Here is a 25,061-nt window from a genome sequence, read left to right as displayed (position 1 = left end):
AAGTATCAAACATTCTTCAAGGATTTTTATTGTAGTTACAAATGTTTTTCTGTAGATTTGTTTGCTTTTTTTGGCAATAGCACTGATACGCAAATTACGCATGACAAATCAGGTAAGTGATAAATCTAAGGGAAAGGGGGATTGAATACCTCAGTTTCTGATATCTTTGGCTCCTTACAATGTTCTGGACAGAGGACACGCAGACGTTTGCAATACATCCCTGTAGTCGGGTTGAAAAAGTCGCAAAACATGTTATTTCCTTCAATATGAGTTTTATACACCGAACCAAAAGATGTCTGGCTTTCAAACTGAAAAAGAAAATAAACGGTAAAAAATAGAAAGCAAGCATGATAGAACCAAGAAAATTTGAAGTAATAATAGCACCAAGACACCAAAGACTTTTTTGTTGGCTCGTGAACTAAAATATGTGGTTCCTATAAGCCAATGCTACTAATTCGATTCTGGCAGTTACTGGTGTAACATTATTGAATTCTAATGACTGGCAGTGGCGTAAAATTGGGAGGAGAGAATAGAACCCCTAGATTTTAGCCCCCTCCACCTCCACTTTTAAAATAAAGTAAAAAAAAGTTTCATTGACGGCACTAGGGCAACGGCCTAATAACTGCTAATAGCACCAAGACACCAAAACTTTTTTGTTGGCTCATGAACTATAATATGTGGTTCTAACAAGCCAATGCTACTGATTCGATTGTGGCAGTTACTGGTATAACATTATTCAATTGTAATGACCATGGCAGTGGCGTAAAATAGGGAGGAGAGAATAAATCCCCTAGACCTCTAGCCCGCTCCCCCTCCACTTTTAAAATAAATAAAAAAAATCATTGCCAGCACTAGGGCAACGGCCTAATAACTGCTAATAGCACCAAGAAACAAAACTCATCTTTTTTATTGGCTCATGCCCTAAAGCATGTAATTCCATTGGTTGAACGCCACTGGTGTGATAGAATGTGATTCTAATGACCATCATCCTCAAAACTGCTAAGAGCACCAAGGAACTAGGTTTTACCTTTTTGTTCGCTAATGGAATAAAATATTTAAAGCTAATTAGCTAACGCCATCGATGTAATTGGTGGCGATCGCCAGTGTGATTGTAATGGCCACCGTCCCAGTACCTGAAAATAGCACCAAAGAGCTCAATAAAGCTTTTTTTGTTGAAACATGAGCTAAAATATATGATAATAATGAGCTAATGCCACTGATGTGATTCGTGGCAATAATCGGACTGTGACAGAGATGTGTAATGACCACCGTCCGAAGAACTGCAAATAGCACCAAGGAACTAAACAAAACTTCTCGTTGGCGTCAAGTTCAGATGTATGATCCTAGGGAGGTAATGCCACCAATACAATTGATGGCAATCATTGGTTTGATAGAATTTGATTCTAATAGTTACCATCCAAATGACATCTAGTGGCAACAAGGAACTAAATAAAACTGTTTTGATGGCTATTAGCTCAAATATGTGATCCTAATGAGCTAACGCCACTATTGTGATTGGTGGCAATCACCGGTGTGATAGTATGTAATGGTAATGGCCTCCGTCCAAAGAACTGCAAATAGCACCAATGATCTAAACAAAACTTTTCTTTGGCTCAAGTTCAAATGTATGATCCTAGGGAGGTAATGCCACCATTACAATTGATGGCAATCACTGGTTTGAAAGAACGTGATTCTAATAGTCACCATCCAAATGATATCTAGTGGCAACAAGGAACTAAATAAAGCTGTTTTGATAGCTATTAGCCCAAATATGTGATTCTAATGAGCCAACACCACTATTGTGATTGGTGGCAACCACCGGCGTGATAGTGTGTAATGGTAATGGCCACCGTCCTAAGAAGTGCAAATAGTAGTAAGCTAAATAAACGTTCTTTGTTGGTTCATAGACTAAAATATATCTAATGGAATTTCACTTTTCATAATGTTCGGGTTAGCTTTTTCGTTCTTTTTTTTCAATAGTATCTTTTTTTTTTCAATAAAAGTGATACTTTTATTCCGGGCCTGATTGTTTTTTAGGCTTACTTTTTGAATTTTCAAAACCTTGCTAAACATTTATTTCTAAGTTTTCATTTCACTTATAAATAGAACTCTAATGTGGTATGAGGAATAATTAATTTATTTTCAGGTTTTGCTCATACGACTCTTCAAAGGGCCGAATACTCTTCAAAGGGCAAAAAATGGGGCAAATACGACTGTCAGAGGGCAGAATATATAATAAAGAAAGACGAATTTGCGTCTTCTTTTTATGGAGTATTTCGTTAAGGAGGGGACTAACATCTATCTGCTGTCTGCTATAATGTCATCTACATTATATCTCAATTTAATCGTATCAGTTTGACGATAGCAGATTGCCCAAGAGTCTTCTGAGGCGTAAGGTCTCGACAAGTCAATAAAAAGCCGACATACATTATCTTCAAATACAAAAGTTATCAGTTAACAATTCATTTCTTCAATTTAATTGATGCTCAAAAATATTATTCGACTAATTTAATTATTCATTAGCTTCAATTTCAATTATTAATTTATTTATTAACGTAACAGTTGCCTGCCAGCTTATATATATATGTATATATATATACATATATATATATATATATATATATATATATATATATATATATATATATATATATATATATATATAAATATATATATATATATATATATATATATATATATATATATATATATATATATATATATATATATATATATATATATATATAAAAATAAGTTGTCTGTGTGCCTGTGTGTCGAGTGACGTCATGTTTGTTTGTCGACTGACGTCATGTTTGTCGACTGACGAAATTACAGACCGGGACATCGGGACACAAATGACGACCGAGACATCTATCTATATCTATATATATAAAAATAAGTTGTCTGTGTGTGGATCTGTGGATCAGGTGACGTCACCTGAAAAAACTGGATCAGGTGACAAAACTGAAAACTGAAAAAACTAAAAAAAGGCAAAAACTACAAAAAAAACTAAAAACTAATAAAAAAAATAAAAAAGCTAAAAAACTAAAAAAACTAAAAAAAGGCAAAAACTACAAAAAAAACTAAAAACTAATAAAAAAGCTAAAAAACTAAAAAAACTAAAAAAAGGCAAAAACTACAAAAAAAAAAACAAACTAATAAAAAAATAAAAAAGCTAAAAAACTAAAAAAACTAAAAAAACTAAAAAAAGGTAAAAAACTAAAAAAACTAAAAACTAAAAAAACTAAAAAAAAGGAAAAAACTGAAAAATAAGCTAAAATAAAGGTAAAAACCAATAAAAAACTAAAAAAAAAACTGAAAAAACTAAAAAAAGGCAAAAACTACAAAAAAAACTAAAAACTAATAAAAAAAGTAAAAAAGCTAAAAAACTAAAAAAACTAAAAAAACTAAAAATGGTAAGAAACTAAAAAAAAATAAAAAATAAAAAAAAATAAAAAAAAGGAAAAAACTGAAAAATAAGCTAAAATAAAGGTAAAAACCAATAAAAAACTAAAAAGAAAAAAAAGGTAAAAACTAAAAGAACTAAAAAAGAAAAAAATAAATGACGACACTCAAAGAGAAAGCGACCAGGACAAAAGGAATGTTCGATTAGCAATCAACAAAGCACCGGGACACAGGGAGTATAAATGACGACCAGGACATAAGTAAAAAAAAAAACTAACAAAACTAAAAAGAAGGTAAAAACTACAAAAAAACTAAAAAGAAAAAAACTAAAAAAAGGCAAAAACTACAAAAAAAAATAAAAACTAATAAAAAAGCTAAAAAACTAAAAAAACTAAAAAAAGGCAAAAACTACAAAAAAAACTAAAAACTAATAAAAAAAATAAAAAAGCTAAAAAACTAAAAAAACTAAAAAAACTAAAAAAAGGTAAAAAACTAAAAAAACTAAAAACTAAAAAAAACTAAAAAAAGGAAAAAACTGAAAAATAAGCTAAAATAAAGGTAAAAACCAATAAAAAACTAAAAAAAAACTGGAAAAACTAAAAAAAGGCAAAAACTACAAAAAAAAATAAAAACTAATAAAAAAAGTAAAAAAGCTAAAAAACTAAAAAAACTAAAAAAACTAAAAAAAGGTAAAAAACTAAAAAAAATAAAAATAAAAAACAACTAAAAAAAAGGAAAAAACTGAAAAATAAGCTAAAATAAAGGTAAAAACCAATAAAAAAACTAAAAAGAAAAAAAGGAAAAAACAAAAAAAATTTTCATCTAAAAAACTAAAAAAAAACTAAAAAAGGTAAAAACTAAAAGAACTAAAAAAGAAAAAAATAAATGACGACACTCAAAGAGAAAGCGACCAGGACAAAAGGAATGTTCGATTAGCAATCAACAAAGCACCGGGACACAGGGAGTATAAATGACGACCAGGACATAAGTAAAAAAAAAAACTAACAAAACTAAAAAGAAGGTAAAAACTACAAAAAAACTAAAAAGAAAAAAACTAAAAAAGGCAAAAACTACAAAAAAAAATAAAAACTAATAAAAAAGCTAAAAAACTAAAAAAACTAAAAAAAGGCAAAAACTACAAAAAAAACTAAAAACTAATAAAAAAAATAAAAAAGCTAAAAAACTAAAAAAACTAAAAAAACTAAAAAAAAGGTAAAAAACTAAAAAAACTAAAAACTAAAAAAAACTAAAAAAAAGGAAAAAACTGAAAAATAAGCTAAAATAAAGGTAAAAACAAATAAAAACTAAAAAAAAACTGGAAAAACTAAAAAAAGGCAAAAACTACAAAAAAAAATAAAAACTAATAAAAAAAGTAAAAAAGCTAAAAAACTAAAAAAACTAAAAAAACTAAAAAAAGGTAAAAAACTAAAAAAAATAAAAATAAAAAACAACTAAAAAAAAGGAAAAAACTGAAAAATAAGCTAAAATAAAGGTAAAAACCAATAAAAAACTAAAAAGAAAAAAAGGAAAAAACTAAAAAAAATTTTCATCTAAAAAACTAAAAAAAACTAAAAAAGGTAAAAACTAAAAGAACTAAAAAAGAAAAAAATAAATGACGACACTCAAAGAGAAAGCGACCAGGACAAAAGGAATGTTCGATTAGCAATCAACAAAGCACCGGGACACAGGGAGTATAAATGACGGCCAGGACATAAGTAAAAAAAAAAACTAACAAAATTAAAAAGAAGGTAAAAACTACAAAAAAACTAAAAAGAAAAAAAACTAAAAACTAATAAAAAAACTAAAAAATCTAAAAATCTAAATAAACTAAAAAAGAAAAAAAAAAGGAAAAAAAAGGAGAAAAACAAAACTAAAAAACGAATGTATATACAGACCGGGACACCGGGATACAAATGACGACCGGGACACAGGGAATATAAATGACGACCGGGGCACAGGGACACAACTACAACGGGGACACCGGGGGAAACAGGGGGATATAAATGACGACCGGGACACCGGGACAGGGAATGGTCAATTAGCAATCACCATCAACAAAGCTCAAGGGCAATCATTAGAATCATGAGGTATAGATCTGAATACAGATTGTTTTCCCATGGACCATTGTATGTTGCATGTTCAAGAGTCGGTAAACCTGACAATCTATTTATATGCAAAGACAATGGGACAGCAAAGAATGTTGTATATTCGCAAGTTTTACGTAGTTAAAACCATATATATATATATATATATATATATATATATATATATATATATATATATATATATATATATATATATATATATATATATATATATATATATATATATATATATATATATTTAATATATATATATATATATATATATATATATATATATATATATATATATATATATCATGAAAAGAGAAATCACCAATGCTACAGCACAAACACACACAAAAAAAAAAAAAAAAAAAATAATAAAAAAAAAAAAAAAAAAAAAAATAAAATAAAATAAAATAAAGAGACAGAAGGAGAAAAGGAAGACTGTTTTCCTAAATTAGTGATTAATATAGACCAGCACTTGAATGAGGCCTCAACCCTACTCATCCATACAATCACATAGGTCAAACAGCATAGCCACACACAATCAACCATAAAGAATAATCCATGGACAGGCAGTCATGTCGTCAATAAGTATAAGTCGTCATTTACTGAACAATAGAAAAAATAATATAGACAAATAATTCAGAGGCAACACCCAACATAAGGGCTCATCAGGAGAATACACTGGCCTATATTGGGTTTCGCCACTCTAAATTCTCTACCCAGCACAGTGTTGTGGCTACCACAGAATATCCATGGCATCCCCGCGTCAGGTATCACCCCCAAATTACATGCCTATGAAAAAAAAAAAACAGCAAATGTAAAACAACCAAGTAAAACCAAAACCAAAACAAGCTTATCCTGTTAATATATCCCTCCCTTTAGCAACAATAGGTAAACTAAATATTATAAATTTTACCAAATCACAAATATTAACACATTGCAAAAAACCTGAATGAACTAAACAATTATAGAATTCATCTTTACCATGTGGCTAATTTTTCAAAAAATTACGCTCAATTAGAAACGCAATTCAAAATAAATGGCGCTGTGACAACATTTCTCAAACCTCCCAAATTAGTTAAAAATTTCTTTAAGCATTTCTAGATAATTCTTTTGATATTTATTTAAAAGTTCGTTATAATGAAAACTAAATTTTTTAAATTGCCAAGTTAATTTATTTGCAGAAAAACCTCTTGATATCAATTTTTGGCTTAAGATTTTACATCTATTTTTAAAATCAATATAATTACTACAAATCCTTGCATAACGAAGTAACTGTGAGAAAAACGCTGAATATGTGATATTTGAGTGTATATTACTTTCAGGGAATGGGAAACTAATCACTTCAAAATCAAAATCATCCGTTTTATTATACATTTTAAAACTTAATTTATTATTATCACAAATATTAATATTTAAATCTAAGAAATGATCTTCATGACCAGCGCTATGACTAGGCTCAAGAATAAGCTCTGATGGATATATATTTTTAGAAATATCAATGAAATCCTTACAATTTAAGACCAAAATATCATCTAAATATCTTTTATTATTTGACAAAGCATGTTTTAAATTAATTGGATTATTCTTATCCATCATATATTTATATTCTAGTTGACTTAAAAACAAGTCAGCTATAAATGGGCTGGCATTCCCCCCCATGGGAATTCCCATAATTTGCTTGTACAAATCACCCCCAAATCTTATATAAGTATTATATAAAACAAATTCCAATAACTCAAAAATCATATCCAAGCTGTAACATCTCAAGTTAACTGTAGTATTAAAGCAGTTTGTCCATATGGCTTTTTTATTATAACTGTCTATTTTTAAGAACCTTTTACTAGATAAGAGGAAAGATTTCTTTATAACAGTTTTTAAATTATCAAACACTAAATTAAGTGATAAATTAGTATACATTGTCGCAAAATCGAAAGACTCAATTCTTTTAGCTGAAACCATTGTTAAAGAATCTATCACCTGCAGTGAATTATTAACACTCCAATATGGATTAAAATTCGAAAATTTTTTAATACCAGAACAATAGGTTTTAAGTTTATTTACAATTTCCTTTAAAATTAAAGAGAGGTCAGTAGCAGCAATGCGGGTTGGACATTTAGCTGCTCCTGCAATAAACCGTGGTTTAGGGGGATTCTTATGAAATTTTACAGTCCAATATAGGAAAGGGAACTTTTTATCATTGTCATTTATTTTAATATTAAAATTTTTAAAAAGTATTTCTTCAGTCTTTTCAATTAAATTCTCATCCTCTATATTTACCTTTTCATAAACATTAGTTGTGCATAACTCCCTTTTTAAGATATCACAATACAGTTTCTGACAAATTATGGCAAAATTATTATTAGCTTTATCCACTGGCACAATTACAAATTCGTTCTTTAGATTAGCAATTGCTTGTTTAATCTTCGCATTATAAAATAATGATTTAGTGTTACTATTTTTTAAGTTAGAATATATTTTATTTCTTACTCTACTAATAATTAAATTCTTCCAACTTTGAAAACTCTCTTTATTTTTATTCTCTTTCTTACACCACTTATCAATAAATAAATCAAAATCATTTTCCAAGCCATCAAGAACACTCGATGGTTTCAGATGATGAGAAAGACGGAAATTAGCCCCTTTATTCATTATAATTTGAAGATCATCTTGCTTTATTATTGACAAGTCCCCTGTTATAACATGTTTGTAAGTAGGATTTACAAATGGGCCAAGTTGCTTACAATTACAAACCGGTTTCCAATTTATATCGCTATCTAGTTTTTTTAGTATTAAATTATAATTAAAAATAATTTGCCCAATAGTTTTTGAAAATTTATAAGTTAAAACTGGACTATCATTATGATTTAAATTACTAGGAAGGGCCTGTTTCACATGCCGCTGATTTAAAATTTCTGGTAAATTAATATCTTCAATCTGCTTACAAGTAAAATTAATAGGTAAATATAATCTGTTATCCTTATTACTAATCTTATCAAACTTTTTCTTTTTTGAAATAAATTTCGTTTTAGTTAGAATGCAAATTGTATCACATATTACTTTAAAATTATATTCAAGAGCTGTATTATTCTTAACAATCCAGAAAAGTTTGATTAAATTCCTCTTGGATAAATTATTTAGACACTTTATTACATATATATATGTTATATATATATATATATATATATATATTATATATATATATATATATATATATATATATATATATATATATATATATATATATATATATATATATATATATATATATATATATATATATATATATATATATATATATATATATATATATATATATATATATATATATATATATATATATATGTATATATATATATATATATATATATATATATATATATATATATATATATATATATATATATATATATATATATATATATATATATATATATATATATATATATATATATATATATATAGGCTATATATATATATATATATATATATATATATATATATATATATATATAGGCTATATATATATATATATATATATATATATATATATATATATATATATATATATATATAGATATATATATATATATATATATATATATATATATATATATATATATATATATATATATATATATATATATATATATATATATATATATATATATATATATATATATATTAATTATTATATATATATATATATATATATATATATATATATATATATATATATATATATAGATATATATATATATATATATATATATATATATATATATATATAGTATATATATATATATATATATATATATATATATATATATATATATATTATATATATATATATATATATATATATATATATATATATATATATATATATATATATATATATATATATATATATATATATATATTATATATATATATATATATATATATATATATATATATACTAGCTGTTGGGGTGGCGCTTCGCGCCACCCCAACACCTAGTTGGTGGGGGCGCTTCGCGCCCCCCCCAAGCCCCCCCGCGCGCGTAAGTCGTTACGCGCCATAATAGTTACGCGCCATTGTAGTTGTGTCCCTATGTCCCACCTGTGAATATAGATATATATATATATATATATGGTTTTAACTACGTAAAACTTGCGAATATACAACATTCTTTGCTGTCCCATTGTCTTTGCATATAAATAGATTGTCAGGTTATCCCCCTGTTTCCCCCGGTGTCCCCGTTGTAGTTGTGTCCCTGTGTCCCGGTCGTCATTTATATTCCCTGTGTCCCGGGTCCCGGTCATCATTTGTATCCCGGTGTCCCGGTCTGTATATACATTCGTTTTTAGTTTTGTTTTTCTCCTTTATTTTTTTCCTTTTTTTTTCTTTTTTAGCTTATTTAGATTTTTAGATTTTTTAGTTTTTTTTATTAGTTTTTAGTTTTTATTTCTTTTTAGTTTTTTTGTCCCGGTCGTCATTTATATCCCCCTGTTTCCCCCGGTGTCCCCGTTGTAGTTGTGTCCCTGTGTCCCGGTCGTTATTTATATTCCCTGTGTCCCGGTCGTCATTTGTATCCCGGTGTACCGGTCTGTATATACATTCGTTTTTTAGTTTTGTTTTTCTCCTTTATTTTTTTCCTTTTTTTTTCTTTTTTAGTTTATTTAGATTTTTAGATTTTTTAGTTTTTTTATTAGTTTTTAGTTTTTTTTTCTTTTAGTTTTTTGTAGTTTTTACCTTCTTTTTAGTTTTGTTAATTTTTTTTTTTACTTGTGTCCTGGTCGTCATTTATACTCCCTGTGTCCCGGTGCTTTGTTGATTGCTAATCGAACATTCCTTTTGTCCTGGTCGCTTTCTCTTTGAGTGTCGTCATTTATTTTTTTCTTTTTTAGTTCTTTTAGTTTTTACCTTTTTTAGTTTTTTTTAGTTTTTAGTTTTTTTAGTTTTTTACCTTTTTTTAGTTTTTTTAGTTTTTTAGCTTTTTTATTTTTTTATTAGTTTTTAGTTTTTTTGTAGTTTTTGCCTTTTTTTTTAGTTTTTTGTCCTGGTCGCTTTCTCTTTGAGTGTCGTCATTTATTAGTTTTTTCCTTTTTTTTTTTAGTTTTTTATTGGTTTTTACCTTTATTTTAGCTTATTTTTCAGTTTTTTCCTTTTTTTTAGTTTTTTTTTATTTTTTATTTTTTTTAGTTTTTTACCTTTTTTTAGTTTTTTTAGTTTTTTTAGTTTTTTAGCTTTTTACTTTTTTTATTAGTTTTTAGTTTTTTTTTGTAGTTTTTGCCTTTTTTTTAGTTTTTTCAGTTTTTTTTTTAGTTTTTTATTGGTTTTTACCTTTATAGTTTTTTTAGTTTTTTAGCTTTTTTATTTTTTTTATTAGTTTTTAGTTTTTTTTGTAGTTTTTGCCTTTTTTTAGTTTTTTCAGTTTTGACGTCACCTAATCCAGTTTTTTCAGGTGACGTCACCTGACACATCCATCCACACATCCATCCACACATCCATCCACAGACAACTTATTTTTATATATATAGATATATATATATATATATATATATATAGCCTATATATATATATATAATATATATATATATATATATATATATATATATATATATATATATATATATATATATATATATATATATATATATATATATATATATATATATATATATATATATATATATATATATATATATATATATATATATATATATATAATATATATATATATATATATATATATATATATATATATATATAATATATATATATATATATATATATATATATATATATATATATATATATATATATATATATTATATATATATATATATATATATATATATATATATATATATATATATATATATATATATATATATATATATATATATATATATATATATATATATATATAGATATATATATATATATATATATATATATATATATATATATATATATATATATATATATATATATATATATATATATATATATATTATATATATATATATATATATATATATATATATATATATATATATATATATATATATATATATATATATATATCTATATTCACAGGTGGGACATAGGGACACAACTACAATGGCGCGTAACTATTATGGCGCGTAACGACTTACGCGCCCCCACCAACTAGGTGTTGGGGTGGCGCGAAGCGCCACCCCAACAGCTAGTATATATATAAAAATAAGTTGTCTGTGTGTCGAGTGGCGTCATATTTGTCGACTGACGAAATCACAGACCGGGACATCGGGACACAAATGACGACCGGGACACCGAGAAATAGGAAATATAAATGACGACCGGGACATTCAAAGAGAAAGCGACTGGGACACGAGGAATGTTCGACTAGCAATCACCATCAACAAAGCACCGGGACGCAAATGACGACCGGGACACAGGGAATATAAATGACGACCAGGACACTCAAGAGAAATAACAGACCGGGACAACGGAACACAAATGACGACCGGGACACAGGGAATATAAATGACGACCGCGACACTCAAAGAGAAAATACAGACTGGGACACCGGGACACGGGGAAACAACAACAACGGGGACGCCGGGGGGCACAGGGGGATATATAAATGACGACGGGAACACAGGGAATGTTCGATTAGCAATCACCGTCAACAAAGCTCAAGGGCAATCATTAGAATAATGAGGTATAGATCTGAATACAGAATGTTTTTCCCATGGAAAATTATATGTTGCATGTTCAAGAGTCGGTAAACCTGATAATCTATTTATATGCACAGACAATGGGAAAGCCAAGAATGTAGTATATTCGCAAGTTTTACGTAGTTAAAAAAATATATATATATCTATCTATATTCACAGTTGGGACACAGGGACACAACTACAATGGCGCGTAACTAAAATGGCGCGTAACGACTTACGCGTGGGGAGGCTTGGGGGGCGCGAAGCGCCACCCCAACAGCTAGTCTATATATATAAAAATAAGTTGTCTGTGGGTTATGTCTGTCGAGTGACGTCATGTCATCATGTTGTCATGAAGTTAGTTGCCGTCATGGTTGTTATGACGATGACGTCATTAAAGGTATTTAAGAAAATCGTTCAAAGAAAAATTTCAATTGTAAGAAGATCGTGCACGGAAAAATGTTTAATTGTAAAATGACTGAAGAACCTACAATGGCAACAGCCGAGGAAGCAGCTCAAAGAGTCTATGCCAAAAAACTTGCTGCTGATAGAGAAAGTAAGAAAAGAAAGCGTGCCGAGGAATCACAAGAACAGCAAGAAAACAGGCTTGCGGCTGATAGAGAAAGTAAGAACAGAAAGCGTGACGAGGAATCACAAGAGCAACGTGAAAACAGGCTTGCGGCTTCAAGAGATAATGCCAGAGCAACGGGAAACCAGACTTGCTGCTAAAAGAGAAAGTGAAAAAAGAAAGCGTGCCGAGGAATCACAAGAGCAGCGTGAAAATTATCGCATGGCATTCACGTACAGCCCAGTCGATGATTACAGTAGATGTGTTCAAATCGGAACTATGTCTAAATTTTGTCCCTACTGCAAGGCCTTGAAATTTAACGGTGAAACAACGGGGATGTGTTGCGCCTCAGGAAAAGTTAAACTTCCTCAACTGGCTGCACCCCCAGAGCCATTGAAGACTTTGCTTACTGGAACTACGTCACAATCTAAGCGTTTTTTTATCAAAAATCAGAAAATATAACACATGTTTCCAAATGACGTCGTTTGTTGCATTAATACAAAAGAAGAAAAAAGCTAGAAAAGGTAAAAACTGCAAAAAAAACTAAAAAGAAAATACTAAAAAACTAAAAAAAAAGGTAAAAACTACAAAAAAAAACTAAAAGCAAAAAAACTAAAAACTAATAAAAAAACTAAAAAACTAAAAACTGAAAAAGAAAAAAAAGTAAAAAAAAGGAAAAAAACTGAAAAATAAAGGAGAAAAAGAAAACTATAGACGGGGACACAGTGAATATAAATGACGACCGGGACACTCAAAGAGAAATCACAGACTGGGACACTGGACACAAATAACGACCGGGAGATATAAATGACGACCGGGACTCTCAAAGATAAATTACAGACCGGGACACAAATGACGACCGGGACGCCAAGACACAGGGAATATAAATGACGACCGGGACGCTCAGAGATAAATTACAGACTGGGACACTGGGACATCTTTCTATGTTCACAGGTGGGACACAGGGACAAAACCATAATGGCACGTAACTAAAATGGCGCATAACGACTTACGCGCGCAGGTGGGCTTGGGGGGAGCGAAGCGCCCCCACCAACTAGGTGTTGGGGTGGCGCGAAGTGCCACCCCAACAGCTAGTATATTTACAGCTAGTATATTAACTAAAAAAAGGTAAAAACTACAATAAAAAACTAAAAAGAAAAAAACAAAAACTAATAAAAAAAACTAAAAAAGCTAAAAACTGAAAAAGAAAAAAAACTAGAAAAATAAAAGAGGAAAAAACTGAAAAATAAAGGAGAAAAAGAAAACTAAAAACCGGGACACAGGGATTATAAATGACGACCGGGACACTCAAAGAGAAATTACAGGCTGGGATACTGGGACACAAATAACGACCGGAAGATATAAATGACGACCGGGACACTCAAAGATAAATTACAGAACGGGACACCAGGACACAAATGACGACCGGGACACAGGGAATATAAATGACGACTGGGACGCTCAAAGGGAAATTACAGACTGGGACACTGGGACACAAATGACGACCGGGATACTGGGAATATAAATGACGAGCGAGACACAGGGACACAACTACAAGGGGGATGCCGGGGGCACAGGGGGATATATAAATGACGACGGGGACACAGGGAATGTTCGATTAGCAATCACCATAAACAAAGCTCAAGGGCAATCATTAGAATAATCAGGTATAGTTCTGAATACGGATTGTTATTCCCATGGACAATTTTATGTTGAATGTTCAAGAGTCCGTAAACCTGACAATCTATTTATATGCACAGACAATGGGACATCGAAGAATGTTGTATATTCGCAACTTTTACGTAGTTAAAAACATTATATATATATATATATATATATATATATATATATATATATATATATATATATATATATATATATATATATATATATATATCTCTTTCTATATTCACAGGTGGGACACAGGGGCACAACTACAATGGCGCATAACGACTTACGCGCGCCGGGGGGCTTGGGGGAACACCAACTAGGTGTTCTGACTATTTCTAGGTATTTCTGACTATTCTTATATAATTCCTTATTTCATTTAATTTACAAATTGAAACGCCTATCGTGGCCTAAAAATTGATTTATTTATTTTCAGGGTTCATTGATAAATCATTTGCCCATATTTCTCAGAGCAGTTTTTAATCGTATTTCAATGCCACAAGTAATACAGTATGTCGTAGAGGCATCTCCTTCACCCTCATCCGCATCATCATCGTCATCACTTTTTAGTGATATATATTATGTTTATGATGTAAAGTCATGGTTGCATCAGTAGCTCCAACCTAGTAAAGAGCAGAGGCGTTTTGAAGAAAACTGCTTGATGAGAAAAAATTGCTATCTAACACTGATTCAGGAATGGCAACCATTATTTTGGTTAATCTCAAAAGGGATGATAACATGATGACGTTATGTCACGTCACTTATTCACCTTGTTAAAGCATTTGTCCATATGTCTCAGAGCAGTTTTTATTGGTATTTCAATTCCACAAGTAATGCAGTATGTCGTAGAGGCATCTCCTTCACTCTCTCCCTCATCGTCCTCGTCATCAATAGGGATGGCCGTACGAAGTCGAGAAATGAGTGCATCCAATCCCTAAAAGAAAATACTGTTAAGTAAGAATTTCAATAATTATTAATTATTATTCCAAAGTCTAATAATAATCATTATTGAAAGTAATAATTAATATTGTTTTTAATAACTATTGATCATTGATCATAATTTTCAGAAGAAAATTAAGGTCGTCGGCCTGCAATACAAATCCGTTACTACCACTTTTTACATATTTTGGGAGGTGGATAAAACAGAAGCTATAAACAGGATGGGATGAAGGAGAAATATTCCTCAGTGTCTTGGCCTCAGGTACCTGTGCATACTAAACCTCCAAGCAAGATCGTATCCAGGGTGAACAGGGGCTTTAACCCCCCTTCTCCCCGAAATATTTGTCCGACTCATAAAAATGTAACAAAAATGAATAAAACAGATTTTGATGCGTTTTTTTAGAGTTTTTTGTACCCCACCCGAAAAAAAAATTCCTGGATACGGCATTATCTCCAATGTCTGACTTTGATTCCGTGTACTTTCCGCTTATCTAGCCTCACAAACTCTGATGAAGAAAAGGACCAATTGCTTCACCGCTTGAGCTTTTTACGTTTAAAACTTGGACCGGACATATACGCCAAGGATATAAGAAAGAAAGTATTTTTTATCCCCTAGACACAAACTAGGTCCATTCAACCTGAAAACCATAATTTTCTTTTTTTTTGCTTGTTTCAAAATTATGAAGTTCCTAATACACTTTCACATTTTCATCATTGTTTCCACGTTGAAATATGAAAATACATAACACGACTAATTAGCTAAATTTGACAATGCTTTCTGACCGTAATAAGTCCAGAATAGCAATCCGTAGATTTCAAAAGACAGCTAAGCTTTCAAAGAAAATTTATACCGTCTTAAGCTGCTTGGTGCCATATGTTTTCACCTTATATTTTAACGTTTCTCTCGTTTCTTTTTCTTTATTTGGCAACACCTACCATCAACAACTGCATAGCACCAGATGGAGGCCTTTTTCCCTTAAAGAAGGAAATTTTTTTAATTAATTAATAATTAGATAAATTAGTAATAATAATTAATAATTAATAATAAATTAGACAAATTAATTAATCATAATTAATTAATTAAATTTAATTAATAATTAGACAAATTAATAATAATAATTAATAATAAATTAATTAATAATAATTAATTTAATTTAATTAATAATTAGGCCTTTTTTCCCTTAAAGAATTCCCCATTTTTCTCACTATTGAAGATTCGTCTGATTGTGTAAGTTTCCACTTGATGAATTCCTACATTGATTTAATTTTCACTGTCCTTGGTACTTTACGTTGGTTTCGTCCATAAATCCATACTTACATTAAAATATTATTTTCCATCACTCCCTGAACGAGATCAAAAGTAATTAACCAGAATAATGACTAGATCGATAATTCACTAGATTAGTGGTAGTGACTGTATTAATGATTAGCAAGATTAGCCGTTCACATATGGATTAACGAAGGTAGAAAGCAATTGAACTTGAAGAACGCATTGGTCTTGAAGAACTATAGTCCAGGACTTTTAGCTCAAAAAAGGGTCAAACCCGGACAAAATTGCGATATAAACGAAAATGGTACCAAAATGATCAGAAAAAAATTCTGTACAACATACTAAAAGTCCCCATAAATCCGAGTGGGGCGAGTACCCGAAAAACAGGGGAAAAGGGGGAAATGCGGGGGAAAATGGGAAAAATGCCGAACATGCCCAGAAAATAGTTTAAAGTGAGTTTTCTGGGGTTTTCACATACGCTGATTACGAAATTGACATCTAAAATTCAGTATAGAAAAAGAGTACTACGGAAAACGGGGGAACAGGGGAAAGAGGGGAGAAAAGAGAAGAATACAGGGTAGGGGTAGAAAGCGGTTTGGAAGATATTTTCTGGGGTATTCCTATCTGGTGATTATGAAATTGAGATATAAAATGATATACAAAAATCGATTAACATAAAACGGGGAAATGGGGGGGAGGGAGGGGAAAAAGGAAAATATACAGGGTAGGGGTAGAAAGCATGTGGAAATGTGTTTTCTAGGGTTTTTCTATCTGCTGATTATAAAATTGACATCTAAAACAAAGTTCGAGAACAAATACAGGAGATCTATAGAGGTTCGGCTACCCCATAGGTTCGGAAAAGGTAAAAAAAAAAATTCGAGAAAGAAATACGGAAAAATACTGAAATTACATTATTCCGTATTCCTCGCCGTTATCGACAAGCGCGTGGGTTCGTCAACATAATCCTGTTCTAATTCGACATCCAGTAAGAGAAGCAAGGTAGACTAGTCACCGCGGAGTTCCAGTGCCGACGACAAAACCTATCCTGATATGCTCCCATACCTCGCAGCTGCGGGACATAATCTTTATGCCAAGTCAGTTCGTCTTTTTCTTCAGATGATGCAGGAACTTGAAGCATCGAATCCACAGCTCTTCGAACAGTTTGCAAGCGGCAAGTTTATTGCCCGACGAAGTGATCGTTTTTGGGCTGGATTGGCTCCAGACCTCGTCATCGAGACAGTCCTGATGAGGAGCTTAAAAACAGATGGAGGGCTGACAAGAGGAAAAGGGATGACTGAGCTTCAGAGAAACATATGGACAATGTCTATGCCAGTACTCGCTTCAGTGAATGATCTAATGCAGAAACTGACGGGTCTAGAGTACAGTTCTAGTGAACAGCACGTTACTGCAACCGCAGCACGAATACAGAGAGATACTAAGGATCTACTGACGTTTCTTGAATTCCTTCTAGAGAACTCTCCTTTCACTAGTTCCACAGAGCTTAGAAGTATAGGTTCCGGGCTGATTGCCCATAAAGGCGTCAATGCAGAGGATGCTAAAGCTGTAGGTGAGCTGATCCTCCAGCGCATGGATGGCCAATCCGTCGAAATTTTTTCATTCAGGAAGAAAGACAAAGTCGTTACACTGGCATCCGATGGGAACATTAGGATAGATGGCGAGATTTTGCATATCGATCCTGCACTGCTTTTTCAACGTCTTTCGACTGCTGCCCATACATCTGAAAATGACATGGCAGAAACTCTACGTTACGAACTGTGCAGTTATCCGCCCGCTTTGTTTGAGAATCCTGGCATAATGCGTCAGCCAGACAAACCTGCACTAGCGAAAGCAATATGGAAAGAAGCGAACACGGACTCGATTCACCACCTGCCAGTGTCAGATCGTGTCACTGTAGTTGACGGAGGTTGGCTGCTTCAGCAAGTACCTTGGAAGATTGGTGATACTTATGATTCAATCTGTGACAGCTATGTTAGTTTCGTTACTCGACGCTGTACCTCCCCTACTGTTGTCTTCGATGGATACAGCGCTGGTCCAACCACGAAAGATGCTACGCACAACCGACGGTGTAAGGGAAGCCAGCATCAAGTGATCGATTTCAGTTTAGGGATGAAGCTCCAGAAAAAGAAGGGAGAGTTTTTGAGCAACTCTCAGAACAAACAGCGAATTATAAGCTACATCGGGGAAAAACTCAGAGCCAAAGGATTTGAAGTCGTCCATGCGAATGACGATGCTGACTATCTAATCGTGAAGACTGCCGTAACGAAAGCAGAAAACTCTGAAACAATAGTTCTTGGCAACGACACTGACCTTCTGATTCTACTCTTGTATCACCTCCCGCCTAATGCAAAAACACTTTACTTCGAATCGTCAACGAACGCAAAAGAAGCGATAACACGGTTCTGGTGCCTCAACGAAGTGCAAAAAAAATGGGAGAAGTATCCAGGCTGTTTCTGGTAGGGCACGCACTCTTGGGATGTGACACGACCTCACGAGTTTTCGGACTTGGAAAGCAAGCTGTGCTACCTCTTTTGAAGAAGAGCGAAGTGTTCAGAAAAAAATGCAAAGTGTTTCTGGATGAATCATCGTCCAAAGATGAAATTGTGAAAGCGGGTGAATATCTTCTCCTCAGCTTGTATAAAGCACGACCAAACGAAGATCTCACTAAGCTGCGACATCGAATTTTCTTGGAAAAAGTTTCTTCGTCTATACTACGGCGTTTGTTAAGCTGAAAGGCTTCCGCCAACGAAGCTGCAGCTTCATTCCACTCCCAGCGAGTGCGCCTCCAGGTATCCCGTTGGAAAGGGGAACCAGCTGACCTCGACCCGGCTGACTGGGGTTGGGTCCTCAGAGACCATAAATACTCACCTGTGATGACCCATTTGTTGCCCGCACCTCAGACTCTTTTGAGTGTCATGAGATGCAACTGTAAGACAGGCTGCGAGAACTCGCGATGCAGCTGCAAGAAAAATGGATTAGCGTGTACGTTCGGGTGCGGAGAATGTCAGGGTATCAACTGTTTGAACAGGGACAACGAGATTGTCGAAGACGAGGAGCTCGACTAGTGATATCAATGCTGTGTTTTTCAAGTCAACTATACTGCCTTCGAAAGTGCAAATTTTACATATAATAGCCATTTTATATATATAACTGCCAAGCGGTTGTTTTCTTTATGTTTAGTAATTCAAATGGTTGTGAGAAATGTCTGTGATTCAAGAAAGTACAAGTTTGATACTTAAGCGAGTTATTTTGTCCATTGGCCTACTTATTAGCCATTAGCAGCTGGCTCAGGAGTCAGGCCTCCCTTCCCCTTTTCCGTTGTTTCCTCCAGTTTTGTTCGGTTTTCATGGTTCTCGTTTTCTTTCCTTCATTTTAGGGGTCAGTTTCGTGATCAGCAGATAGAAAAACCCCAGAAAACACATTTCCACATGCTTTCTACCCCTACCCTGTATATATTTCCCTTTTCCCCTCCCCCTCCCCCATTTCCCCGTTTTATGTTAATCGATTTTTTTTATATAATTTCATTTCTCAATTTCGTTATCACCAGATAGGAATACCCCAGAAAATATCTTTCAAACCGCTTTCTACCCCTACCCTGTATTCTTCTCTTTTCTCCCCTCTTTCCCTGTTCCCCCGTTTTCCGTAGTACTCTTTTTCTATACTGAATTTTAGATGTCAATTTCGTAATCAGCGTATGTGAAAACCCCAGAAAACTCACTTTAAACTATTTTCTGGGCATGTTCGGCATTTTTCCCATTTTCCCCCGCATTTCCCCCTTTTCCCCTGTTTTTCGGGTACTCGCCCCCCTCGGATTTATGGGGACTTTTAGTATGTTGTACAGAATTGTTTTCTGATCATTTTGGTACCATTTTCGTTTATATTGCAATTTTGTCCGGGTCAAACCCTAAAAGTCTTGGACTACTATGAATTAATTCTGGAGTGGAAAAATATACACCTTTTTAAAACCAGATTAGTTGCAAATTAGTTTTGTGTTAGTTAGCAAATTAGTGATGTCCAGATCAGTGCTGTGTGAAATGATAGACTACACCTAATTAAGTCTGAACTAAAGCCATTCATTGTTATGCCAAAGAGAAAAAGAGAGACCCTTTTCCAACAGATCAGTGGTAAAAATTGTGCTTTGAGCTCATTGGTTTCTACCTGTTATGTATTCTCGTCAATAATTCACAGCAATCCTCATTTCTGGAGAGACAAACAATTCAGCCTTTTAAATACTTGATTGGTTGTAAAAACTTCTTATCTGAAATTTTAAATTCCACCTGATTGGGTCTAAGCTAAAGTCACTCATTATCGTATCAAAGAGAAAAGAAACACCCCTTTCCGACCCATCAGTGGTAAAAAGTGTGCTTTGGCTTCATTGGTGTTCGTCTGTGACGTATTCTTCCAAACCAATCACTTTATTCCTTGTTTCTGGAGACATATAATCCAACCTTTATATGAAATATGTATACAATGAGCAAATTGTGTAACTTGCAGTACCCGTCCACCCCATCCCCCCACGTATAATTTTCACTGAATAATTCTCCCCTCCTCCCCATAGAAAATTATATCTTAGTTGTCTACTAACGTTCAACAAACTTAAAAAAAATTAATATTCCTACGAAGTCGCTTGTACTATAGCCAATACAAATTGCGATAGGAATTATTTCAAAGAATGTTTGACTAAAATTTGCCATTATTCACAATAGTTATTTGTCTTTTACAGGAGGTTTTACGCCCAAATCTCATGAGTGGAGACATGAAGGTCATAATGCTCCCAAATCTGTTCCTGCCCACATGATTTTAACCTTGATAATGACGGAAGAATTTGCGGTTCAGCTCATCCTTTCCCAATATGGGGAATGTCCTCCCAATTGTTGCAATCGTAAATTCCCAGCATTCCTTGTTTCTGGAATACGCAGAGTCATCCTAGTTCGGCTGAACGCGAGAAGTGTCACCTCAATCCGAGCCCAAAGAGTGCTCTGAGGAGGACGAAAAAACATAAAACGCTAGGAGCCTACAGGGTCACCGTGGAGCAGATAACATTCGCATTCAATGCTACTATGGCTCTACATGCTATTTTCCCTCGTTTGGACAAATGAACTGATTCCGCAAGAATAAAAGGAAGGGATAATACCCCCTCCGTGGAAGCGCAAAGGTGGCTGAAGTGAATGCTCCCCCCTGTTGGTTCCCAACAAACTATTTGCCATGAAGTTGATCAACAGAAGTGCCCAGTTCGTCCGTAAACCAGTTAATCCGATAGAGGTGCCCATATTCAGCAAGCATGTTTTAGGCCGAAGACATGTATACAGGCCGAAGACAGGCCGAAGACATGTAGGCCGAAGACATATCAAGCAAATCTTCACTGTAGATCAAGTCATTGAGAAAGCTCGTGAGTTGCAACGTACAGCATCCATCATCTTTGTTGGCTTTAATGCAGCCTTTGACTCAGTTGACCGTGAGTCTCTCTGGGTGATACCAGATCGAATAAGTCTCCTGGACAAATACCGTCGCCTGTTCAAGCCGCTCTAGATTAGTACAAAAAGCTCCGTTCAATGTTAAATATAAATACTGATATATGGCAAGGCTGTGCTGCTTTTCATGAACTGTTCAACACGATGATTGGTTATGTGATGGGTCAAACCATAGGTCAACTCCCCTTCAGACGGAAATGTAGCGACAGAATTTTAGCTGATTCCAACTTCACTGATGATATTGCCCTGATATGCACTTCTGCAGCTGAACTTGAAAATGCCCTCAACAAACTGTCGGCCGATGCCCTAAAAGTGGGACTACATATTAGCAGGCAGAAGACAAAAATAGTGATCGTAGACCCAAAAGGTAGCACGGCGAGCTCTCCAGATTTCAACATATCAGGGCGCACTGTCAAGTCGTCAAGTCATTTACCTACCTCAGGTCTATCATCATGGATAACGACTTAGTCGAAACTGAAGTTCAGTTACGCATCGGTAAAGCCGCATCAGTTATGGTACGACTATGCAGTGCGATACGGTCAGAGCTCAATATCAGCAGAAAAACATAAGTGCAGATCTGCAACACCACCGTCACTCAAGATCGTCAAGACCATCACCGTCACTGTCACGGTGCTGAGATCTGATTGGCTGCTGCTTCTGTTCGTGATGCCATAAACAAGGCCCAAACAGAGTTCCTGATACCTATTGAAAGGATCAGCTGGTACGACTTCGTCTCGAACACCCTACTGCTAGTACTAGAAGATCAGACCCCCAACCATCGTCAGCTCGCAGCAAGAACTCTACGGTGTTCACTTGGTCTGCATGTCAGCAGAAACATCCACCAGCACACTATTCAATTCTGATCCATCTGCACATGGCTAGAGCCACTCCCATGGAAGGCCCTGCTTCAGATGGAGGTTCAGCTTTACCCAGTCTCACTCAATGACTGGTACTGATCTACAAGAAGCGGTCACGCTGCACAACATTGTCCGTCCCAACTGAAGACAAAAAGTCATGTGTCTTTCTAGGCTGGATAATCAGTAGGAGCATTAAGTCAGTTGGGTCTGATTTCTGGAGAGACAAAAATACCCATCGTTATAAAAACCAGAATAGTTAAATACCTCCTCTTGACTGTCTCTTTTGTGTGGAAAGTTTAAGCCAGTAAAAGGAATGAATTTTTTTTACATTTTCAAGGCTTTTTTACAAGCAAACCGTCTTTCTCTGTGGACTTACCTTATGCCTTCTATCAAGTTCTTCCAGTGCTGACTTGGCTGTCATCTGTTGCTTTCTGATTTGCTCCAAGCTTTTCCTATTTTTCTCCTCTGCAGTACACTGCGATGAATTCCATTCTTGTATTCGGCTAGGAAGTATCTACAAAAATAAAAATCACCTTAAGAATCACCATAAATCACCTTTTACCAGTGAATTTCCATTCAATTGTCAGTATTTTGTTTTACCACTCACGTCAACAAAAACTGATGTTTCGGTATATCGTCGCTGTTACGCGTGTAACTCAAATCTTACATTTTCATACGTCTGAAGTAATTGCCAAAAGCCAATCTCAAAGAGAGGATGATCAGGATAAGGTACATCAGGGGGATTGCTGGTCCTTCCGTAACATTAAACATGCGTCACAAAAGTAATTTTTAGAATAAAGTATAGAATCCAAAGATAAAAAAGGAGGGATTACTTTCCTATAAATCTGTGGTATAAAATGTGTTTTGTTCTGCTGTGTGAGCCAGGAAAAAGTAACTAATTCTAAGTTTCTTCTAATTGGTTTTCTTGTATGAAATTTTAAAAAGTTATTGAGTCACAAACTTTTACACAAGAGGTTTTATCTGTGGATGAACTATCTCGACCCACTAAGCAATTTCTTTTGCTGCAAGTGCAGAATGAACTACAATAACAAAACCTTTATGTAAATTTTCTTTCAAATGAACCCTTAAAGAGCTCTCTATGATATTTCAGTGCCCCGCTTGCACCAAAAAAAAGAGGACATGAGAGCTACTCAAGCACTTCCCTTATTGTTCAAGGTGGGGGGTGTAATTTTTCTGTAAAAGGCTATGGAAAATGGTGTAGTTTTAATTTCAATCCGAAACTATTTTGAGGATTTTCAGGCTATCGTTCGAAATTCCCAAGGATTTGTTTTCGCAATAGACTTTTACCGTTAAGATTAATCAAAATCATAGTTGCTTCTAACGTCAATTTTTTCGGACTTGACAGTTTTCTTTTTAAAAACCATTTTGAAACTTTCGGTTACTACAGGCTAAATATCGTCTTCTACAAGGTGATAGGGATCGCTGCAATCATGCTCCGATTCGGCAAACAATTGCTAACAGTTATTTCACAAGTTTGAATACGCCGGTTGCGACCTTTATGCGTAAAAGTGACAATTTGTGTGTGAACACTTTTTTCATGACTGTAGACAAATACTCACAATTGGACGAAAAAAGAGAACATAAAACAAAACATAACTATAAAAAATAATCAAGGAACCCAGAGCGATTTTCAGTCAGTAGGAAGAAAGAAGCGAAAAGAGAGAAGCAGGTATTTCGGCAAGGATTTCAGTCATCAAGCAGTCCTCAGTCATCAAGCAGTCCTAAATCATAAAGGACCTCGGCCATCAAGCAGTCCTCAGTCATCAAGGGCCTCAGTCATGAAGGACCTCAGTCATCAAGCAGTCCTAAGTCATCAAGGACCTCAGTCATCAAGCAGTCCTCAGTCATCAAGCACTCCTCAGTGCTGAAAAAAAAATCATGAGGACGGTTCGACACAAGGTCTTGCACAAATACGTGCTTATGTATTTTCTTTTCGTTTTTTTAATTGTAGTTGATTGAGGTTAAAATGGGAAAAACAACAGAAATTGTTCCGTATATTGGGGGTCTATCCCTTCCTCAAACCTCGCTCTTTACGTTAAAGTCTAAAGTCTTTTATAAATAC

General features: G+C 33.3%; 1 protein-coding gene across 2 annotated transcripts in view; it reads right to left on the bottom strand.

The window, feature by feature from the left end:
- LOC136040802 (CXXC-type zinc finger protein 1-like) overlaps positions 1-25,061 on the bottom strand; it is a 70,627-nt gene that overhangs the window by 14,781 nt on the left and 30,785 nt on the right. For both annotated transcript variants that reach the window (XM_065725131.1, XM_065725132.1), the window contains exons 7-9: positions 23,355-23,492; positions 15,193-15,357; positions 150-308 (exon numbers count right to left, since the gene is read on the bottom strand). In XM_065725131.1, coding sequence (XP_065581203.1) covers positions 150-308; positions 15,193-15,357; positions 23,355-23,492 — 462 coding nt within the window. The remainder of the gene's footprint in view (positions 1-149; positions 309-15,192; positions 15,358-23,354; positions 23,493-25,061) is intronic.

Source organism: Artemia franciscana, chromosome 21 (assembly GCF_032884065.1).
Source record: "Artemia franciscana chromosome 21, ASM3288406v1, whole genome shotgun sequence".
Classification (NCBI taxonomy): domain Eukaryota; kingdom Metazoa; phylum Arthropoda; class Branchiopoda; order Anostraca; family Artemiidae; genus Artemia; species Artemia franciscana.
This window is presented reverse-complemented; position numbering and strand designations above follow the sequence as displayed.